We start from the raw sequence: 23,378 nt of genomic DNA, 5'->3' as shown, positions 1-23,378 counted from the left end.
TTTAAAAGTGCTGGCAAATGCTAAACGTAAATACAGTAAGATTGTTATTCATGCCGCGCTAATGATGTTCGTCTTCGCCAGTCGGAGATCACTAAAAATAACTTTAAAGAGGTGTGTGAACTTGCAAGCACGATATCAGACACTGTAATATGCTCTGGTCCCCTCCCTGCTTACCGTGGTGATGAGATGCATAGCAGATTGTCATCACTCAATGGCTGGATGTCTAAGTGGTGCCCACAGCATAACATAGGTTTCATAGACAATTGGACGAGCTTGGTGATTTTACATCCGAGTTAGTTCTGGCTGCAGATAAAGTTTTAATAGTTGGTGATTTTAATATCCATGTCGATAATGAAAAAGATGCATTGGGTTCAGCATTTATAGACATTCTGAACTCTATTGGTGTTAGACAACATGTTTCAGGACCTACTCATTGTCGAAATCATACTCTAGATTTAATACTGTCACATGGAATTGATGTTGATAGTGTTGAAATTATTCAGCCAAGTGATGATATCTCAGATCATTATTTAGTTCTGTGCAAACTTCATATAGCCAAAATTGTAAATTCTACTTCTTGTTACAAGTATCGAAGAACCATCACTTCTACCACAAAAGACTGCTTTTTAAGTTATCTTCCTGATGTATCCAAATTCCTTAGCATATCCAAAACCTCAGAACAACTTGATGATGTAACAGAAACTATGGACTCTCTCTTTTCTAGCACTTTAAATACAGTTGCTCCTTTACGCTTAAGGAAGGTTAAGGAAAACAGTTTGACACCATGGTATAATGAGCATACTCGCACCCTAAAGAGAGCAGCCCGAAAAATGGAGCGCAGCTGGAGGAAAGCAAAACTAGAGGTATTTCGTATTGCATGGTGGGAAAGTAACATATCCTACAGAAATGTATTAAAAACTACTAGATCTGATTACTTTTCTTCTCTTTTAGAAGAAAACAAACATAACCCCAGATATTTATTCAATACAGTGGCTAAATTAACGAAAAATAAAGCCTCAGGTGTTGACATTTCCCAACACCACAGCAGTAATGACTTTATGAACTACTTTACTTCTAAAATCGATACTATTAGAGATAAAATTACAACCATTCAGCTGTCAGCTACATTATCACATCAGACAGTCCACTATAGACCCCCTGAGGAACAGTTCCACTCATTCTCTACTATAGGAGAGGAAGAATTGTATAAACTTGTTAAATTCATCTAAACCAACAACATGTATGTTAGACCCTATAACATCTAAGCTCCTAAAAGAGGTGGTCATAGGTCCTCCAGAGGAAGTCATAGGTCCTCTTTTGACTATTATTAATTCCTCATTGTCATTAGGATATGTCCCCAAAACTTTCAAACTGGCTGTTATTAAGCCTCTCATCAAAAAACCACAACTTGACCCCAAATAACTAGTTAATTATGGACCTCGAATCTCCCTTTTCTGTTCAAGATACTAGAAAAGGTGGTATCCTCACAATTATATTCCTTCTTAGAGAAAAATGATATATGTGAGGATTTCCAGTCAGGATTTAGACCGTATCATAGTACTGAGACTGCTATCCTTCGAGTTACAAATGGTCTGCTCTTATCATCTGATCGTGGGTGTTTCTCTCTATTAGTTTTATTGGATCTTAGTGCTGCGTTTGACACAATTGACCACAGCATTTGTAGTGTATTTTTGTCTGCCATGCATCTGAGGAATCACGCAGTCTCTGGGTTTTGTTTCCAGAAGATAGACTTTATTTCAAAGAGAAGCAAAGCCGAGATCCTCTGTGAGAAGATCTCCCGAATGCTATGTAGCATCTCATTATATACCCTATACAGGGCGTTTCCAAAAAGTCAGACTTTTCCTTATGCTTGCAATTTTGATACCTCCCTAGGGAGAAGCTATGGTAAAGAAAAGAGGCCCATTGCATGTTTTTTCAGATGTTTCCTGAGACTTGCTATGGTAAAGAAAAGAGTTTCCTATCTGTGGTGGTCAGGATGTTTTTTGCAGACATAGGCACATTCCTTTCACACAAAGGCTATATGATTATAATGGAATAAGACACGTATGCATATATGTGACTAGATTCATCCTGATCACACTTAATAGAGCAAAATCCCACCAATAAAAATCTTCCACACATTCTTTTGCATAGACTTGAACACTTTGTTGGCATCAGTGGAAGTGCATTAGCATGGTTTAAATCGTACTTATATGACCGCTAGGGGTGTGCCGGTTTCAGAATTGGTGATGACGGTTATAACGTGAGTCATAAAAACTCATTATCCGCGGCAAAGTTTTTTTTAGCAAATTTCAAAGCCTCACCCGCCCGCCATCCGCTGATTGTTTTGCGGTCTATGGATGCAATGCTTTGCTGATGCGAGCCGCAAAAAAAAAAAAAAAAAAGGCCATTGTCTGTTCTAGAAAGGATGCAGCAAAGATATTTAATGCTAATGTATGAGGCATAAGCCTACGCTGAGTTTCATTTATGATGAGATGCGCTCTAGTTCACAGTGTAGTGCAAGTGAACGCGGTTCGCTGGTGCTTCCATTTCACGGTTATCATTGTCTGCTATATTTGCTTTTTATTTATTAAAATACATGCAATTGGTTTATGAAACATTTTATTAAAATTAAGATAAACCTTGTTCAAAACGAAATTCGTTTTTAAGAAAGGTTTTCTACAAAGCAAAATTTAATGAAGTGGTAAAAACCATGTCTCCCGATATATTGCGCATCTTATGATCCGATCTAAAAAATGAAAATAATTTTTGATGAAAAAATGTTTGTAAAAAATATTTTAATGACACGGTTTTGGCGGTTATAGAGTTCGAATGACGGTGTTCAACTATAACCGCCGGTCTCACGGTTATATACTAACCGTCACACCCCTAATGACCGCCATCAGTTCGTAGCAGTGAATAAAGATGTATCATATCGATCACAAGTGCAGGTCCTTTTCCTGTTTGGCGCCTAAACTCTGGAATAACCTACCTAACATTGTTCGGGAGGCAGACACACTCTTGCAGTTTAAATCTAGATTAAAGACCCATCTCTTTAACCTGGCTTACACATAACATACTAATATGCTTTTAATATCCAAATCCGTTAAAGGATTTTTAGGCTGCATTAATTAGGTATTAGGTAATATTTGTCTGTTTCTCTCTTGTTCTTGTTTTAAAATAATTTTACAACTTTTAATGTATGCAATAATATAAATACATTAAAGGACAACATCGTTTGATCAAACCAACTGTAAAATATACAGAATATTATTCAATATAATGCACAAGGCATTGTTTTTCAGATGATGCCTTTGTTGTTTTTATATACATTATTGAATCAACTGTTTTATATAATATCCTCACTTCAATTAAACTGACACAGTTTGAGATAAAGGTATCAAACCAACTGTATTATATTTTTTATAATGCACAAGACATGGTTTTTTAGATTATACTTTTGTTTGTATATTATTTATATTTTATTAAAGGATACTACAAGAACTTTAATGTATCCCCCTTTATTCATACTGCACAAAAAGTGGTTCAATAACATTGAATGGTACAAAATAGTCAAAGGAACTTTATATGAAAGACATAAAGGAGGAACTTCGCCTATTAAGAAAAACCCATGGGTAAGTCTTGAGTGCCGCAGTCTACACCTAGACTTTATATAAAAACAGCCACAAATGTCTCCACAGAAATTCTCCAGGGCCCCAAATAAGCACCCGATAAGTAAAAAAAAATATTTAAGCTTTATGTAACGTTATCACAAACAGTCATTAAAGATGAATGAAGAACAAAAAAATAATTTAAAAAAGTAAAATAAATACGAATAAACACCAACCTCCTTGTTCCTCTTTTTTTATTCTGCATGTTTCTGGTTCCTCTTGTTTTATTCTCCAGGTTTCTGGTTCCTCGTGTTTTAATCTCCAGGTTTCTGGTTCCTCTTGTTTTATTCTACAGGTTTCTGGTTCCTCTTGTTTTATTCTGCAAGTTTCTGGTTCCTCTTGTTTTGTTCTCCAGGTTTCTGGTTCCTCTTGTTTTATTCTCCAGGTTTCTGGTTCACTCGTGTTCTCTTCTGTTTCTTCTTTAATAAACATAATTTTCACAGCAGCAGATCTAAGTTCAGCTGATACTCTTCCAGATATTCCTGCTCGCTTCAAAACTCACGAATGTGAGGATATTACAGGTATTTACTGAACTGATTCAAAATCTGTTTTTTCTCGCTATAGAAACTTGTCTAACTGTTTGTATGAAGGCAGCACACCGACATAACAACAACAGAGAGCGCGGTGAAACTTAACTTCTTCCTCTGAGGTTTAATGATGTTTGTCAAACAATCGTTTGTGTTTAGCGCCTCCCGCTGGACTGGAGCGAAGCGACGAGAGGTAGAAAGACCAGAACGGTGGAGAAGTGTTTTTTTTTTTTTTTTTTTTTAATTGCAACAACATTACAACCAAACAAGGTAGTACATTAACACATTTCCAAAAATATCCACAATTATTCAGACTTGGTTGGGCATAACCAAACTTATAACAACAAACACACTTAAAAAAAAAACAAGAAAACAATACTACAAAATGGGCTTTTAAATTAAATTAAATAATTCCAACATAGAGGACAGCTTAAGGGCTTTTTTATTCAGAGTTCCGTTTCTCCCAAGACGGTAGGCGGAGATTATTATGCAAAGTGTTCCTAGTGACGTACATAGAGATGGGTAAAAGATTTGAAATCTATAACGACTCGTTTCAGCGATTCAGAGTCGACTCCTTACTTTAGAAGCCAATAACTTTATAAATCGTGTACTTTTTGGTTTAATTACTTTGCACATTGTTTACACTGATGGACAACTACATCATACACTGTAATACAGGTAATTTTTGATTTCCCATCTGTGTGGCTCTTTAATCATTGTTTTACCTTATAGGTTAAGTATAAAATACCTTTCATAATTCAACTGCCTGTTTGCACTACAAATTAGCCTGTCGTTTTGGCATTGTTTTGCAATAATGAATGAGTAGTTTGGCGGTTCAAAAAACAATTTAGCCTACTCTGCAGGCCTACGACACACAATGCCCAGTGCACCCTTTTGTTACTGATATTTATGTTGGCACAACAGTGATTGTTCTCTGATAACTATTTCAGTGAAGTGGGAGAATTTAACAGACAAATTGCCAAACAATTGAGGAAAGAAGGGAGAGCATTCAATTGGTGGGTATTGCTTTTATATATATCCCAGACAGCACACGTACGTCTGGCCGACGTCGGCCCAAGTGCCAAACATCGCCCAGACAGCAAGCCAACATTGAATAAACATTGTTTTTCCATCTGAATCATCATTATGGTTGATATTGAAATTTCAATGCAAAATAAATGTTGAATCACCATTATCATATCGATGAAAACCTGATGTTATTAATGTTGATGGCAACAATATTGGAACAACATTGATCCATAGTTATCTTTATGATTGATTAAGCATTGATATTTGGTTACCGGGTGATCCCTGAATGTGTTGAAAAGTAATTGATTTATAGTGGACAGAGAAACGATGCGGTTGTTGAAAAGTCATCAAAATATAGTTGACCGGGAAATATGATAGAAAATGCATCGAAATATAGTTGACCGGGAAATATGATTGAAAATCCATCGATTTTTGGTTGACCGGGAGATCAACGGGTGGTATACCCAACGTACTGCACCGGACACAGCTCATTTCTGGACCCTTGGCACAAGTACAGGTAAGCTTGCTTAATGTTCGATATGAACCCAGACAGCACAGGCACACGGTGTGTTTTTATACAGTCTGTGGGCAGCTGAAGAGACTGGCTCATTTTCAAATAATGTTACCGTTAACTTGTTTAGACAACGGTCACGGTAAATTAATATTAAAGCCTTTCGTGTCCAGCAGTTTCTCGGAGGGAAAATGTAAAAGCAGTTTATTAAAGAGAAGTCCTGACTGCTTTATCGTCGTGTTTTTCACTCTTTTACAGGCTGCCAGAAAGAATCTACTATATTCTACTATATTAATCTTACTATAGTGAGTGATTATTGAATGAGGCTGTACATTATAAATGTAATGTTTTAACTCTAGATGTTTGTTTGTGTGAATGCTGTGTGTGCGGTGAGTTCTGCGCGAGGAGCAGAGTTGCCATGGAAACGGGGCGTCAACACAAAAAACGTTACTGGCAAGCAGTAATCTCCGTCTCTCGCTGCGGTTTACGCTGTTTTAGGTAAGTTTAGTCGCTAAAATCACACAAATATGATATACAAATGTTTCTGACACGTTTCTTACTTGTTATTGACATTTCAATTAAATTTATTTTATAGAAATGGTTTAGTGTCTTCGAAAAAGTCCGTTAGCATCTATCTTAGCAGTTTTCAGGTAATGTTAGGCTAATTTTGAGCTCTTTTTGATGAAACTCTGGGCTTTTCATCAAATCGTCGTGTGTGTATGAGATATTTTGATGGCTCTGAATGTTTTGCTGGTGATTTGTCAGTGTTTTTTTTTTTTTTTTAGAAAAGGCTGATTTACTGAATCGATGACGTCACTTACACTGAGAGTGTAACGTTAATCGGCTGAAAACAAGTTCACATGAGTTTTGATATTTCATGATAAACAGATATTAATACAAATTGTTCTGTGATTTCAGGTGGACAGAAAGAAACTATACAGAACAAAGTGAAACTCCAAGATTTTTGAAAAGAAAATTGGTGAAATATATTCTGAAAAAGGCATATTAATGTATTTCATGAGCTTCTTCAGTAAATCTGTATTTCTAAGTCAGTATCTCCCTTCAGAAATGTGGCTGAAGGGAGATACTGACTTAGAAATACAGGTGAACTCATGAAAAGAAGCTCATGAAAGAAGCTCATGAAATACATTAATATGCCTTTTTCAGAATATATTTCGCCAAATTTAAGAAGTCCCTGACATCAAAACGTAAGTCACACTCATCCTAAAATTAAAAATATAGATTCTGTTATTTTAAGATTATATTATTAGTAGTAGAATTTGTATATTACATATGTTATTATTGTTGTTATATATATTATTCTGTCTTTTATCTGCATTTTACCTCTGCTCTATCTTGTTTCCTTCTAATGAACCTGGAACTGCAGAGTAAATATTGTTGTCTCTGTGTCAGATGGCTTGTTTTGTTCCTGGACTCTTCAGTGATGATGAGCAGAGTCTGAGTGAACCTCCTGTCAGACAGTAAGTACCCTGAGTACCCTGGGGTTTCAGTCAGGGCCTTCAGTAAACAACTGAATCAAACAAAATCCTTAATGGTTAATAGTTACTAGTTAATATATTATTAATCACTTATAAATCATTGAAATGTCAACATTGTACTATTATCTCAATAAACATTATAAATAATTTACTAAGCTTTCTGCACCCCCTAATCTAAAGTGTAAACTACTCATCAGTTGTACTCATCGGCTTTCATTTGCTTTTGGATGTTTGCGTCGCAAGTGATACAGCATTGTACTTGCACAACTATTGTACTTCATTTTAATACCCAAACCCGGACCTCTGACACGCCAGGCAAAAGTTCTACCACTGAAACTTTTGAGCTGACAAACAGATATATTGTAGCTTGATATTCACTTTAGGAAGAAAGTGCAGCATAAAAAATAGCATATTTTAGCATTCAAATCCCTTTAACATTTATGGTGATCTGAGAGGCCGGGGGAGTCCAGTTAATGGGGCGTAATTCATTAGCTTTAATGAGAATTGTATATTTTATATGCCTACATTAAAGTGTATTTCGCTTTTTATATTTTACATTTATTTCTTGAATGCTACTATTACATCAACTGTAGCTGAAAAGAATAAACCACTGTATATTTAATTTGTATATTATGTCGTTTATATTCTTTATTTTTAAATTTTTAATAACAGATTGGTTACCGGAGTACATATGTATAAAGTACAGTCACCCTGTATGATTGTGAATTTTAATTGCTGTTTTTAACAGATATTTTTTTCTTTTCTGTTCTTTTACAGATCACTATTGCACACCAAGTAAGCAAAACAACATTTTTGATTTCATTTTATTTTATTTCTGCAAACAACTTGCACCACTTGCAATTGGTTTTCCAGCCCAAAACCTCGTCAAAAACTGAATGCAATGGTTTTTGTCTATGATTATTTTGTCAAAACATCTTTTGTCTATGGTAACTCTAATCTACATTAACTATTTAATAAGTATCCAGTTATTTATATTAAATTTGTGGAGTTAACAACTACTTCTGAACCAATAAAATAATAAACATAAACATTTTTGAGTCAATTGGCCTCATACATTTTCCTTATGAAAGAGGTCACTGCAAGCTAATCCTTTTTGCCTCCCTTTAATTCGAATACATCCATGAACAGGCAGTTTTGAAAAGTGCTTTGAATATAGGGGAAATATGATCTAGCCTACAACACGAGGACTTATTGCCTTATCTGATCATTGAAAAATCATAGGCCTAGGCTACTGAATTTGTTCAAATATATGTTCTGTTTAACTTAAATGCTATATTTGTTTTGCATTGTGATTTTATTTTCTGTTTTAGATGCTCTTACTCAGCAGATGGGGACAGCTACCATCACCCAATTTTCACCCAAAAGTGGCTGCGCTACTCGCCAGACTGGGCAGGAGGGACTGGACGACAACTTATGCAGGCATCAGATGACAATGAAATGTAAATAAAGAGTAGAGAAGCTAATAAACATGAATTTGATTTTAAATAGTGTGGTGTGTTCTGTGTTTTATACAAGATTTTAAATGTTCCATTAATTTTTTACATCCTGGCTGTAGATAAAGCAGGCTATTCAATTTATGGCATTACATTTAAAATTAACATTTTAAAACGATTGAAATTCCATTGAAATCACGTTGATCCTTGGTTCAGTTGAAATTTCAACATTGTTTCAATATTCCTGATAATTGAAATAGCATTGAAATTCCGTTGATCTATGGACAGAATTTCAACATTGTTTCAATATTAAATCAGGGTGCAAAATGATGTTGAATCAACATCAGAGTTCGATGTTGATTCAATGACTTAATGTTGACAACAGGATGTTGATTCAGCATAGTTTCAATGACTGTTTGCTATCTGGGCGGCCACATTACCTCTAACATCTAATAAGTGTCGGTCAAGCGTAAGCAGATATAATTCAGTCAATGCTCTGTTTTCGCAGCTCATCAAACGTCGGCTCTGAGTCGGCTCCCTACCGCTGGCCGATGAAGTGCTCATCTCTGCTCGTGCTCAGAGAGAATCCCAGCGACAATTGGTTGACAGGTAAGTTTTCGCTTGAGGTAATAAATAAATCAATAAATATGGAAAAATACTACCGAAGTGCATATCATGTATAACCTTAATGTATGTAACTTCTGTTTATATTGTGTCGGTCGGTCAGTATAGAATACTCTCTTATTTCAAAGGTGGAATCGTCAAATATGGCTTTTAGAAGATCATAGATGTAGTTATTTGTAATTTATCAGGATAAAACTATACAGTATTCACTTTCAACTTCAACTGTAACGTTATGCTGTGTTCACACCAAACGCGAATAGAGCGTCTGGCGCGAATGATTTCAATGTTAAGTCAATGCAAAGGCGCGTTTACGCGCGTCTGGAGGTCTCGCGGCGCGAATGGGGCGTTAAGCGCGGCGCGGAAGACGCGAATTCGCCTCATTCGCGCGTCTAGTTCGCGCGAATGACGCAAATTGACGCGCGAATAGGGCGTTTCGCGCGAAACACGCGTTAAGCGCGAAGGTGCTTTTTGTGCATTTAGCGTTTGACGCGAATTCGCGTCTGCCGCCCGAGTTGAAAAATTTGAACTTTGGCGTAAATTCGCGCCGCGTTAACCAATCAGGAGCCTGCTTGCAGCTGTGGTGGCAGGCCCGTCCGGAGTCATTCATTCAACATGGAGGAACGACTGATATTATCAGTTAGCAGTCATCCAGAAATTTATGACACAAGTTCCTATTTCTATAGAGACAGGAATAAAAAGGACCTTGCTTGGAAGAGTGTCAGTGAGGAGATTGGGCAACCTGGTAAGTTGTAAATACACATTTCACTTTTGAGTCACACGTTTATCGACCCGCGGCCTTCCCGCCGTTTTTTACAACTATTTACTTTTCGCTAACAAGATAATGTGTTTATTCAGAGGACGTGTGCAGGAAAAAATGGAAAAGCCTCAGGGACACCTACCTGAAGGTGAAGAGGAAGGAGATGGAGAAGAGGAGTGGGTCAGCAGCAGGGTCAGTGAAGAAGTGGAAGTACTCACAGATCCTGGGATTCCTTGAGCCCTTCGTCACCCCACGGGAGACCACCAGTAACATGGGGGGGTTCGAGACCCAGGTCACAGAGTACAACTACCCCAGGGACCAGGGAGAGGGAGAGCCGGAAGCAGGGGATACGGAAACAGGTGAGTTTCAATTAAGCCAATTTACAAGGCATATATACTGTCATTGTTTAAAGATGAAGAGTATAATGTAATCTCTCTTTGACCATTGTTACCAATGTGTTGTATTAACATATAGTATTGTCTTTGCAGAGCCTACAGATAACGAAGAGGCTGATCCGAGATCCCCTGCTGCTTCTCCTGTCTCCCCAGTCCCTGGTTCTTCACCCCCTGCTGCTGTACCCACAGGTGTGTGAAGGCAATAGTACAAATCATATTTAAACATGTTATGGGCAGAAAACATCAGTACAGTATCCACTCATAGCTTTAACATTCACATAGTCAAAAAAATTGCGAATTAGTCCTTTACTAATAATCATTGTATTTGTCTATGCAGACTCAATTCTATTGCAATGTGTGCCACCAACCATCTGCATACATACTTTTTAACTAATGCTCATTTACATGTTTATCTTCCTGATGTTTATATGTCTGAAGTATAACTTTAATTATGTCAAATATGTTAAAGCAAGTTCAAAACAATTTCACCCTTGTATTTAAGCACTGGCTATGTATGTCACTCACATAGGCACAGATTATTCCCCCAATATCTAGACAATTTTGTTATTTCAATTATCACCTTTCTGTCTTCTCATTGCACTGTGTGTTGTATTTTTGATTTCACAGGCCAACAGAGGAGGAGAGGCACCCGGCGGCCCTGTGATGGTCCGTCGGAGGTGGAGCAGACGCTGCTCCAACTCTTGAGGCGTCCTCCAGCCCCACCACCACCACTACCACCACAGTGTGCTGACGAGCACTTCCTCCTCAGCCTTCTGCCTTTTCTGCAGAGCATGCAGCCTCATATTAAGGAAACTATCAAGTTTCAAATTTATAAATTAGCGATAGAAAACAGCACCGTTGTGCTAAATTTGGAACAATCAGACCCCAACAGCCCACAGTAGGCTTTAAAAAATATGAGGCAGCAGGCTCTGCAGAAAACACAGAATGCCCTCCTTCCTCTTCTCCTTCATTTTGTTCCCTGAGGCTCTTCCACGTTCCAAGCGAGCTCCTTTTTTTTCTGTCTCTATATAGTTAAATGGTTGTACATTGCTTGTATTTTTTTTAAATTTATATTCAGATTATTTTATGTTTGGCCTGAATAAATTATTTTTAAATATGACCAAATGCCTGGTGTGGATCTATTGCACAACAAATCAAGTGTTTTATCACATTAAAACTTGATTTCAATATATGACACATTCATTTTGTATTGAATGCTATTTATTCCATATCTAAATCTTGATTATATGAAACATGTATTATAATGTTAAGACAACCAATATACTTTAGTGTGTCTGGACAGTGTTGTGTGAGGAAAACAAAGAAATCACAGGAAGGGTCAATTAATTTTGGAGGCTAGCTCTGTTTATCATCAAAACAAAAATAAATGACATAATTTTACAGTAATAACCTGAACACAGACCTATAGAATTATACATAAAATGAGGAATGAACTTGTTCAGCTATGTTAACTATGAATTTTTTTATCATTTTACCTGCTTTTAGCATTTTACCTTATATACTAATGTGGAAAACCTACCATTTGAAAAAGCTAATGACTCAGGGTCTAAAATTATTAAATGTGCATTGTTGTTGTTCGCCTGACAGCCTGGAACTGGGCCAGCAGGAGTAGAGCAGACAGATAGACAGACCAGACACAGTGCAGCCATGACCTGCAAACAGAGGAAGCAGAACAAAACATACAAACCAATAATATAATGTTATATAATAATAATAATATAATATATATACATACATACATATATATATATATATATATATATTTTTTTTGTGTGTGTATATATATATTAGTAATGGATGTAAAACTCTTTTAAGATAGTCATGCTCTTTATAGGTTTGTGGGTGGCTCTTAAAAGAGCCGTTGTGGGGAAGTCATCAGTAGGACTTCAAACACTACTCCGTCGGCTGCCATGCTACTGCTCCCTCCGCTGAGAAGTGTGCCATGAAGACATCCCTCACCCGGACTGCCTCTCTGGAGGAGAAGTTTGCTGCAACCCGACCCAGACCTGGCAGTGGCTCCTCTCCAGCTTGTCCCGCGCCCCTCACAGCAGGTGCCTCTCTCCTCTCCGAACACCTCATGAAGTTGTGGAGAACACATGTCGCCTTCACACAGTTCTCCGCAACTTCAGGGTGGACCTCGATGAGCCGCCGGTACATCCTCCACTGTGAGGAGAGGATGCCAAAGGCATTCTCCACCACCAGTCGGGCTCTGGAGAGACGGTAATTGAAGACACGCCTCTCCAAAGGAAGGGTGCGTCCAGGGAAAGGCCGCATGAGGTTCCTCCGCAGCGGGAACGCCTCATCAGCCACAAAGACATGGGGCTGGGGTCCTCTTTCATCAGCACCAGGTAGAGGCTGGTCAGGAGGCAGATGAAGTGTGCCAGTCCGCAGAGCCTGCCCAAAGGCGGAGTTCGCCAGGATCCCACCGTCACTGGTCCTGCCGTACCCCCCAACATCGATCACCCGGAAGCGATACTTCGCATCCACAACTGCAAGGAGAACAATGGAGAAGGTTCCCTTGTAATTGTGGAACTGGGATCCTGAGTTGGGGGGTGCCTTCATCACCACATGCTTCCCATCCACCGCTCCACAGCACAAAGGGAAGTTCCACCGCTCCTGGAATCCCTCTGCGATGGACCTCCAGTCACCAGTGGTGGGCACAGCCATGTAGTCCTCCACAAGGCAGTCCCAGATGGCAGTCACTACCTGGGGGACAATCTGGCACACCGTGGAGACACCCACCCTGTAGCTGGACGCTATGGTCCTGAATGAGTCCCCAGTGGCAAGAAACCTAGAAAACATGGTTATAAATATTATTATAATGTTAGAACATTATTATAAGTAACACTGCAAAAGTAACACTTTATTGAATTTAAAGGAAGCCTAAAATCACAAATTAACAAGGATTAAACTGTGACTGAAAGACCAGGTCTAAACCAGGACAAAAGTAGGTCTCAATCAGCTCTAACCCACGATTGTACCAGAACAAAATCAGGTCTAAATAAAATTAAATCAGGACTTAAAATACAAACACCTACTGAGTATCACTAGAAAGAGCACCAACAGTGGTAATGTTATCCGTAGTTTGAGAAACATTGATAGCATCCCAGACAGCACACATACGTTGTGCCGATGTCGAGCCGACCTACAAAATTCCATCGGGACGATATCGCTCAGGGAGCGTTTGCTAATAGGCAAGATGTCTCGGCGACGTCGGCCTCTGATCGGATTTGCTCTCCGGCCGATGCTGAGACGATACATCCCGGCCGCTCTGCGTGGACGCGGTTCACCGGCGTTTTGCTCATCGTTACGGACCACCCGCGGCTTCCGCCGCTGGTTTATAATAAAACAATACACACCACTCTCAAGAACAGACGCAACTTTATTAATATTTTCATTTATTTCATATTACATGTACAAATACAATAACATTTACCAGATGCTTTGATCAAAAGTGGATAATTCGGGATTATTTGTAGTCTTTTGAACATTAACCATGATTTTACTACAGCTTTTGCAGTAAAACCATAGAAAAAACAAAATCAACCATACTTTTACTACAATCACCATGATTTTACTACAGCTTTTGCAGTAAACCCATAGTAAAAACAAAAATAACCATTACTACAGTACTTGCATAGTTAAATGTTGTATGAGTATAGCACCTTTTGACAATACTTATTTCAAAGTAGGTTTACAGGAAATGCATGTTTCAAGGTTACAGTTTAAAAAGCCAGAGATGACTCACTGGGAAGACAATCTAGTTCATAATAAAAAGTCATGTGTTCAGTGCTGTCAGCATCGCATGCGAACTTTATGCCAAGAACTTTTTAAAAAGAGTTACATAAACACAAAATAAAACCAGGCAAACAATACTAATTAAGCAATTAAAATGTTTTAAATTGCATGATAAAAGTTCAAAAATATTTTCTGATAAAATCTTACTAAACAAGTCTCTAGTTTTGTATTCAGTTAACATTAACATTATCTTTCAACATTTTTAGAGTGATGCTTACAAATAAAAGGGGACATGTAGGTCCACATAACTCAAGAGAGTAAATAATGTTCATTTACAGATATAAGAGACGTTACAATAAAGCAGTTTGAAAATCATCAAATTTACCCTTATAGGCAAAATAAGGATAATATTTGTTTTGTGTGTCCAATGTTTTGTGTGTTCATGTACAGTTGTAGTCTGTAGTCTTTGTGAGCGTTGGTGTCATCTGAAGTCTTCAAAAGTGAGTTTGGATTCAGTCTGGAGCTGCTGTAATCTCTAGAAACCTTGGGATGGCGATCCTGAGATAGAAACAGGAAATAAAAAGGAGAAAGTTTAGAATAGCTGCTGCTGTTCATATTATTTCAGACAAAATATTATTTATTTAATCACATATAACTGGAGTGCATGGTTATTAGATGTGTTGTGTGAATACTAAACTATGTATTTTAATTTAATTTAAACAACAACAAAAAAGTGTGTCCGAGCCCCAAATATTATTAGGAAGGCTATTTTCAAAGTAAAATACCAATAGGTTTTGCTTCCTTTAGTGGACTTTGATAAATTATTGGTGTTAGAATTTAGTGACCTCACTACAGGCCATGCATGCACCATAGATGCTGCTGCCTCAATCTGAGCTTATTTTGCTATGTATATATCTGATTTAATCACAAGTAGGTTTAATAAACACACATCCACTTCCAATTAACCAATCAATAAACAAAAATCGACACACTGCCACTAATGCTCTCAAAAATCAGTTTATTGATGAAGTGTTTCACGTGATCCCTGTAAATGTAATATTTGTGCAACAGGCATCTCTTTAGAATGGAATATACATTTCAGTAGGTGGAACATTATATTTGTAATTTATACTACCGTTAAAAGTTTGGGGTCAGTACGATTTTCTTTTTACGTCTTTGAGAAAAGTCTCTTCTGCTCAACAAGGCTGCCTTTATTTGATCAAAAGCAAGTAAAAAAAAATGTAATATTGTGAAATATTACAATTTAACAACAGTTTTCTACGTGAATATATTGTGAAATGTAATTTATTTCTGTGATCTAAGCTAATTTTTATTACTCCAGTCTTCAGTGTCACATGATCCTTCAGAAATCATTCTAATTTGCTGCTCAATAAACATTTTCAATTATTATCACTGTCTTATCAATTATCAAAAGTTAAAACAGACATTTCTGTTTCAAACACTGTACTGTTTTAAAACTTTATTCATCAAAGAATCCTGAAAAAGTGAAGGAACACAACGGTTTTCAACACTGATAATAGTCAGAAATGTTTCTTCAGAAGCAAATAAGAATATAATAATGATTTCTGAAGATCATGTGACACTGAAGACTGGAGTAATGATGCTGAAAATACAGCTTTACCATCACAGGAATAAATGACTTCTCTAAATATATTCAAATAGAAAACTATTATTTTAAATTGTAGTGAATTGTATTCATTTCATAAATTAAACTGTGGTTGCCATAAAAGACTTTCAAAAACACAAAAAACCATACCTTCCCAAACTTATGATACAGTTGTGCATGTTCAAGATTGTACTTACTGGTCCTGCAGTTTATAGCAACTTGGAGATGTTGTCTGACAGCAGCGGTGGGCTGACAGGGGCAGCAGGGCCTTCTCTTTTGGCCCTATAAAAAACAAAATTGTGTGAAAAAAGCTTTTAAAGACTATTTAGTTATCATTTACATTTGTGTAATGTTCACAAATTGCTTGTGATTAGTTTAGTTGAGGTTGACCTGGAATATCCTACATTACAAAAAGTCTATGGCCAGCACTACCGATTGTGCTACCCTTTTGATGAAAGAAGTCACATCTGATTTGTTACGAGCATTAGTGACAGAATCATCAGCCAATCAAATTTTGACATTCAATGACAGCACACCCTATGTGTCTAGAGACGTGCCCAGTGCTACCCCCAGCGTTAGACTGCCCTTTTAGTCAGGGATTTCCAAAGTACGAAAGTGAAATTCAATGAAAAGAAAATACAGCCTACAGACCTGGTTGCCAGTCTACTAAAATGCTTTTTTAAGGTGCTATTTTGCAGAAAAAAAAGAGAATAACTGAGAAATGAAGACCTACAACTGAGAAAGGAAGACCTACACCTAAACTGAAGGCCAGCAACATTTTTATGCACCATTTCAAAGACTGCAACTACGAGTGCAATAAGTGGCTAACAGTTAACACCAAGCACAAGTTATTTTGTTGGCCGTGATTACTTTTTAATCTGAGTCAAGGGACATGAAAAGAGTTCTTTATTATTTGATGAGTATTGTATCATGCACATTGTTATAACAGAGGTCGACCGATTCATTGGTTTTGCTGGTTTATCGGCACCGATAGTTGATTTGTAGAACTATCGGTTATCTGCAAAATCCATGGAGATATTTTTCCGTGTTGCGTTTTTTTTGCCATGTGACACTGTGCGCTGCACAGAGTGGGAAACTTCAAACGCGAGTTTAAATGCAGCCGTTCACATAGTTTTCTATTAAATAACATTATATTAATCTCAAATCATTGTAAATTTACATAATGACTTCACCCTAGGCTATAAATTATGTATTGTGCATTTTACAGCAAAACGTTGGTCTTTCTGTGGCTCTAATACAGTCTGTATGCTTCATATAGAAAGCTGTAATACAGATTGCGCGTTTTCTTTCCGTTTGCTCTTTTTTTTTAACACTGAACTTTAAACACATATGCCACATAGTTCATTCCTGAAGCATATTTTATTTTAAAACAAAGACACTTGCACTTGCACAGTGCACTTACATTTTTTGGACTCAGACCCCTCTATTTATTTGTGTATAAATATAAAGTTTTTTTGTATGCAAGGAAGGAGTGATTGTTATAAATAAAATGTTTTTTTTCAGCTCATTTGTGTTGTAATAATTGTCAGAAACAGAAGTATAACAGTAAATAAATATCGGTTCTGCATATCGGTTATCGGGTACATAAACATGCAAATAATCGGTATCGGTAATAAAAAATCAATATCGGTCGATCACTATTAATTATATTTGAAAACAAAAAAAAAAAAGAGAGAGAAAGAAATATAATGATATGCGTTCAACAAGGTAGCCCAATAACCCAAACAACGTAACAGGCAACGCCCCTGACACTCCCGAAGAAGAAAAAAACACCATCTTATATGTTTATGTTAGGCTACTCAGCAGGCGCTCGCTCACTCAGTACACGCTGAAGGCTCGTTGCAAAATAGCCAATGCGTTTAACAGACTAGAAATGAGAAGATCCTCCAATAACCAACAGGTCTGGTGTTTGGGTGCACTTTGGATTCCCTTTAAGCTATAATGGTGATGGCAAGAGAGTGGTGGATAAAAAAACAACGGTATGTCGCATCTGCAACATGACAGGGTACACCAGCGGGATTACAAAAAAAAAAAAAAAAAAAAAAAACCAGCGGGAATATCTGGGATATATATATCCCAGATATTCCCGCTGGTTTTTTTTTTTTTTTTTTTTTGTAATCCCGCTGGTGTACCCTGTAAATAAATATCGGTTCTGAGTAGCCTAACATATATGCGTCAGTACTATCTGGGAAAAGACGAAAAAAAGGAGAAACATGCACGCAGCAAACTATCCCTGCAGCATTTAGACACTATAGCTTACAGGGAATCCAACCCAAACACCAGACCTGTTGGTTATTTTAGGATCTTATATTTCTGGTCTGTTAAATGCATTAGACATTTTGCAACGAGCCTTCAGCGCGTGCTGAGTGAGCGAGCGCCTTAGGGGCCGTTCACATATCGTGCCTAAAAACGCATGGAAAACGCTAAGCGCGTCTTTCTCCTGAGGCGTCTGTCTTTGCTAAGCAACAATGACGTGCTCTCTCCATGAGACGTGGAAATTTCAGCGAAGGATAAATGGATTTGCAGCTCTAAAAATCGCTTGCAGTAGCTCTGCTACTGAATTTATTTCAAAATTGCAATCCATATACAACTATGATCAGCTGTTCTTTCATCTTGGCTGAGCTCTCAACGTTGTTACGGGAAAGGATGAAGCTGATTGGTTGGTTCTTGTCACATGACCCGCGGTGCGCTTGCGGCATTCTGAAAAGTTGAGATGTTTTTACATTTTGCTGTATCTAAAACGTATCGAACCGAACCGAACCGTGACATCAGTGTATCGTATCGAACCGAACCGTGAATTTTGTGAACCGTTACACCCCTAGTGTATATATATATATATATATATATATATATATATATACGCACACACAACTGAAAACCACAAAGTTTGTAAAACATTTACAACTGATGAGTAGTTTACACCTTAGATTGGGGGGTGCAGAAAGCTTTGTAAATGATTTATACTGTTTATTGAGATAATAGTACAATGTTGACATTTCAGTGATTTATAAGTGATTCATAATATATTAACTAGTAACTATTAAAAAATTAAGGATCTGTTTGATTTTTTTCGTGATTTTTTTTTTTTAAGATTGCTTATGAAAGATGTGTAAATCATATCATATTACTTAATCATTAGTGAATGTATATTCATGTCACTTGTAAATTATTTATAACTTAATCTACAGAACATAGATAAAAATATTAACATAAAAATATTAACATCATTTATTTCTATGAACACAGTCATGTTTTGCAAATAATTAGTTAATCATAATCTAATTACTTGTAAATGACTTTTAAAATGAATTTACAAAAGTACACAAATTATTAGTATATCACTTATTAGGCGCTTATGAATGTTTTGTAAATGATTAGTTCATCATTAACTACTCACTTAAAAGTGACTTACATATGAACTTTATTATAAATAAACTTTATTATAAACTTTATTATAAATTGTTCACCCACACCTTGGAAGACCTGAGGGAAAGTAAATTAACAGCAAATTTTCATTTTGGGGTGAACTATCCCTTTAACCCACACTAATCTAGCCTACTGCTGAAGTTGTTGATCAGCCCCGTCATTGTTGTTGAGAGCCTGTGTGGGGCATAATATGTGCATTAAGGGGCGGTCACACTGCACTTTTCGTTCCACTGACTTCCATTCATACACATGCGAATGCGTCAGACCGGAAACCCAGGCTCATGCGAAAATTTTCGCATTTCGCTGCATTCGAAAGTTCAAGTTTGGTGAACTTTGACCTGCAAATTCGCATCATGTGAAGTCGTGGGACCAGTAGATGAATGATACGTCACTGCGTGACCTCTCTGTACAGAAATTAAAAAATGAAGTGCTAATTTTAGCCGTAGCGCAGCATCCTATTTTATATAATACATATTTAAAAGATAATTAAAAAAGAAGCTGCATGGTTCGCAGTGTCAATGGAAACAGGAACAGATGGCACATTTGAATGATTACACGTTCTATATTTTTTTTATTGTTTAGTGTGTATATTTATAGAGAGAGAGAGAGACAGAGTGCAATATAAGACGCTTTCGACGCCATCGCCAAAGACACAGTAAAAGCACAGATTAACCCATGTTGTGATAAAGGGAAACTGTTATATCTTGCTCCCGCCCATATTCGCAGCGGCGTCCGAAAGAATTTTGCACGTTCAAAGGCTAGTGTGACCGCACCTTTACACATACGGCTACGTTAGCTGTAACAGAGATGTGTAAGATGTGTACAGGTATCTAACAGTTGTTTACTGAAGGCCCTGACTGAAACCCCACGGTACTCACTGTCTGACAGCAGGTTCACTCAGACTCTGCTCATCATCACTGAAGAATCCAGGAACAAAACAAGCAATCTGACACAGAGTCAACAATATTTACTCTGCAGTTCCAGGTTCATTAGAAGGAAACAAGCTAGAGTAGAGGTGAAATGGAGATAAAAGACAGAATAATATATCACAATTATAATAACATGTAATATACATATTCTACTACTAAAAATATAATCTTAAAATAACACAATCTATATTTTTAGTTTTAGGTTGAGTGTGACTTACGTTATGATGTCAGGGACTTCTTAAAATTGGTGAAATGTATTCTGAAAAAGGCATATTCATGTTTTTCATGAGCTTCTTCAGGTCACCTGTATTTCTAAGTCAGAATCTCCCTTCAGAAATGTTGAAATCTTGGAGCTTCATTTCTGTTCTGTAGAGTTTCTTTCTGTCCTCCTGAAATCACAGAACAATTTGTATTAATATCTGTTCATCATGAAATATCGAAACTAATGTGAACTTGATTTCAGCCGATTACACTCTCACTGTAAGTGACGTCATCGATTCAGTAAATCAGCCTTTTCCAATAACATACTGACAAATCACCAGCAAAACATTCAAAGTGCCATCAAAATATCTCATACACACACGAAGATTTGATTAAAAGCCCAGAGTTTCATCAACAAGAGCTCAATCTATATGGTTAGCCTACCTGAAAACTGCTAAGATGCTAACGGACTTTTTCGAAGAAACTAAACCGTTTCTATAAAATAAATTTAATTGAAACATGTCAATAACAAGCAAGAAACGTGTCAGGAACATTTGTATGTAATATTTGTGTGATTTTAGCGACTAAACTTACCCAAAACAGTGTAAACTGCAGCGAGAGACGGAGATTAATTTACTGCTTGCCAGTAACGGTTTTTGTGTTGACGCCCCGTTTCCATGGCAACTCTGCTCCCCGCTCGCGCAGGACTCAACGCGCACACAGCATTTACACAAACAAACATCTAGAGTTAAAACATTACATTTATAAAGTACAGTCTCATTCAATAATCATTCAATAATTAATTTAAAAATCATTTTGTTTTAATCAAATCGAAGATTTGATTAAAAGCCCAGAGTTTCATCAACAAGAGCTCAATCTATATAGTTAGCCTTCCTGAAAACTGCTAAAATGATAACGGACTTTTCCGAAGACACTAAACCATTTCTATAAAATAAATTTAATTGAAACATGTCAATAACAAGCAAGAAACGTGTCAGGAACATTTGTATATAATATTTGTGTGATTTTAGCGACTAAACTTACCCAAAACAGTGTAAACTGCAGCGAGAGACGGAGATTACTGCTTGCCAGTAACGGTTTTTGTGTTGATGCCCCGTTTCCATGGCAACTCTGCTCCCCGCTCGCGCAGGACTGAACGCACACACAGCATTTACACAAACATCAAGAGTTAAAGCATTACATTTATAATGTACAGTCTCATTCAATAATAAATTTTAAAATCATTTTGTAGTTCAGAAGCAACAGCAACAATAGCTCACTATATTATTTCACCGGATTATTTCTGAAAGCCTGTAAAAGAGTGAAAAACACGGTGAAAAAGCAGTCAGGACTTCTCTTTAATAACCCGCTTTTACATTTTCCCTCCGAGAAACTTCTGAAAACGCATTAAGGCGTTAACATTAATGTTAAAAAAAATATCGCTACCGTGACCGTTGGCTCGAAAAGTTAACGGTAACATTATTTGAAAATGAGCCAGACTCTTCAGCTGACTGTATTACTAGTACTTTTTCAGTGTCACAGAATTAACAAAGTAGTATTTTTTGTCAAACTGAGCTGAAGTGAAATCGTAACGTTACCTCAGAGCCACAGATGTCGCTGGGATTATCCTCTTCTCTCTCTCTGGGTGGCTAAAAGAGACGAATACTGGGCACGCGCACACAGAGAAGCGCGGCATCGGCCCGCGGTCGTGAACCAACTCAGGGCCGACGACTGATGAGCTGGAGAACAGAGCACTGACCAAATTATATCGGCCTCCGCCAGGCCGATGTTTTATAGATGTTTTAGGTATAGAGGCCGACGTTTAGATATTGGGCCGACGTCGGCCACACGTAAATGTGCTGTCTGGGTAGCGTATTTAATCATACTGTATTTAATATATGTAATATACTGCATTTAAAATACATAACGTTTCACATTTACTAACCGAAGACAGATGGACAGGCGCTCCGCAGCTGTTATAGAGCGCCTGTAGTTGGTGTCCTGGAGAGTGATCCTCGCTCCGACGCGGGACAACAGGGCATCAAATTGGGCGCGAGACAGGCGGAAGTACCGCTGAAAGCGGCCGTCATCCAGGCGCAGCTCCTGCAGCAAATGATGAAACTCACCAAACTGGGAACGCCTCCGGAGGGTCTGGTGGACCCAAGTACGGTGACGCTGACCCCTACGCCGCTGTTCTGCTCTCCAGAGCAAATATAAAGCGGTAACTTTCTCGATGAATACTCGATCAACATCAGCCATCTTGCAAACAGACAACCGCTAGCACTTGCCCCTCCCACTAGAAGCGGATTTCGCCTCGAAAGCGCGTCAATTTCGCTTCAAGCGCTTGTTTTTCACGCGCGTCTATTTCGCTCTAGACGCGCGAATGCACTCAAAATGGTCAAGCGGCAAACTTATGGAACGCGCACGGGGCCAATGTACTATAAACGTATGGAAGGCCAAAAGGGTCAAATTCACGTGAATTTTATCGCGTCAACAACACGTTAAATACGTGTATTTCACGCGTAAACAACACGTATTTAACGCGTTAAATACGTGTTGTTTACGTGTTAAAAATCAGCGCGTATTTAACGTGTATTTAACGTGTATTTCACGTGTTAAATACACGTGAAGTACACGTGAAGTACGCGTTAAAAATCAGTTTGAACGGGTCAATGTCATTGGCTGCTGAGGACTTGGGTCAAACCACTTCTGTGAGCTTAGAGGGGTGTACCATTCACAGACAGGCAACCATCATTTAACATGCTATAGATCAGCTTATTCCGCCTTATTATTTTGTCTTTTTTTGTATAGACTATAGAAATAATATATTTAAATTGCAGTTTTATGAAATATTTATTTTTTGATAAATATTAATTAAAATTTTGTGGTGATAGTATAATGTTTATAAAAGTTACAGTATTTTGTAATGAAACAGTACTTTTTGTTTA

At 37.5% G+C, this 23,378-nt stretch overlaps 1 protein-coding gene and 2 long non-coding RNA genes across 3 annotated transcripts; 1 reads left to right on the top strand and 2 right to left on the bottom strand.

Moving 5' to 3' along the window:
* The first annotated feature begins 6,342 nt into the window (after positions 1 to 6,342).
* Positions 6,343 to 8,743, top strand: LOC113097476 (uncharacterized). Its single transcript, XR_003288878.1, has 6 exons — positions 6,343 to 6,388; positions 6,524 to 6,717; positions 6,792 to 6,946; positions 7,152 to 7,219; positions 8,015 to 8,032; positions 8,569 to 8,743. It is a non-coding gene; the product is annotated as an uncharacterized LOC113097476 (long non-coding RNA).
* Positions 8,744 to 12,273: 3,530 nt separating this feature from the next.
* On the bottom strand, positions 12,274 to 22,817 carry LOC113097475 (protein ANTAGONIST OF LIKE HETEROCHROMATIN PROTEIN 1-like). Its single transcript, XM_026262699.1, has 2 exons — positions 22,376 to 22,817; positions 12,274 to 13,279 (listed from the first exon to the last, which is right to left on the bottom strand). Exons 1-2 carry the CDS (start codon positions 22,687 to 22,689, stop codon positions 12,382 to 12,384), a joined length of 1,212 nt encoding a protein of 403 aa, XP_026118484.1. The 5' UTR covers positions 22,690 to 22,817; the 3' UTR covers positions 12,274 to 12,381.
* LOC113097478 (uncharacterized) lies at positions 14,287 to 20,223 on the bottom strand. The gene is made up of 3 exons (XR_003288879.1): positions 20,179 to 20,223; positions 16,051 to 16,135; positions 14,287 to 14,784 (listed from the first exon to the last, which is right to left on the bottom strand). It is a non-coding gene; the product is annotated as an uncharacterized LOC113097478 (long non-coding RNA).
* Positions 22,818 to 23,378: the final 561 nt, after the last annotated feature.

This window comes from Carassius auratus, unplaced genomic scaffold (assembly GCF_003368295.1).
Source record: "Carassius auratus strain Wakin unplaced genomic scaffold, ASM336829v1 scaf_tig00216302, whole genome shotgun sequence".
NCBI lineage: Eukaryota > Metazoa > Chordata > Actinopteri > Cypriniformes > Cyprinidae > Carassius > Carassius auratus.
Note: the sequence above shows the minus strand (reverse complement) of the source record. Positions and strands in the feature narration are given on the sequence as shown.

Bases quoted from the DNA above. Each gene is read 5' to 3' on its own strand.
- LOC113097475 (XM_026262699.1), bottom strand. From the start codon at position 22,689: ATGGCTGATGTTGATCGAGTATTCATCGAGAAAGTTACCGCTTTATAT. The intron at 13,280-22,375 runs GTTAGTAAATGT...CATGTTTTCTAG, and splicing joins CGCCTGTCCATCTGTCTTCG to GTTTCTTGCCACTGGGGACT.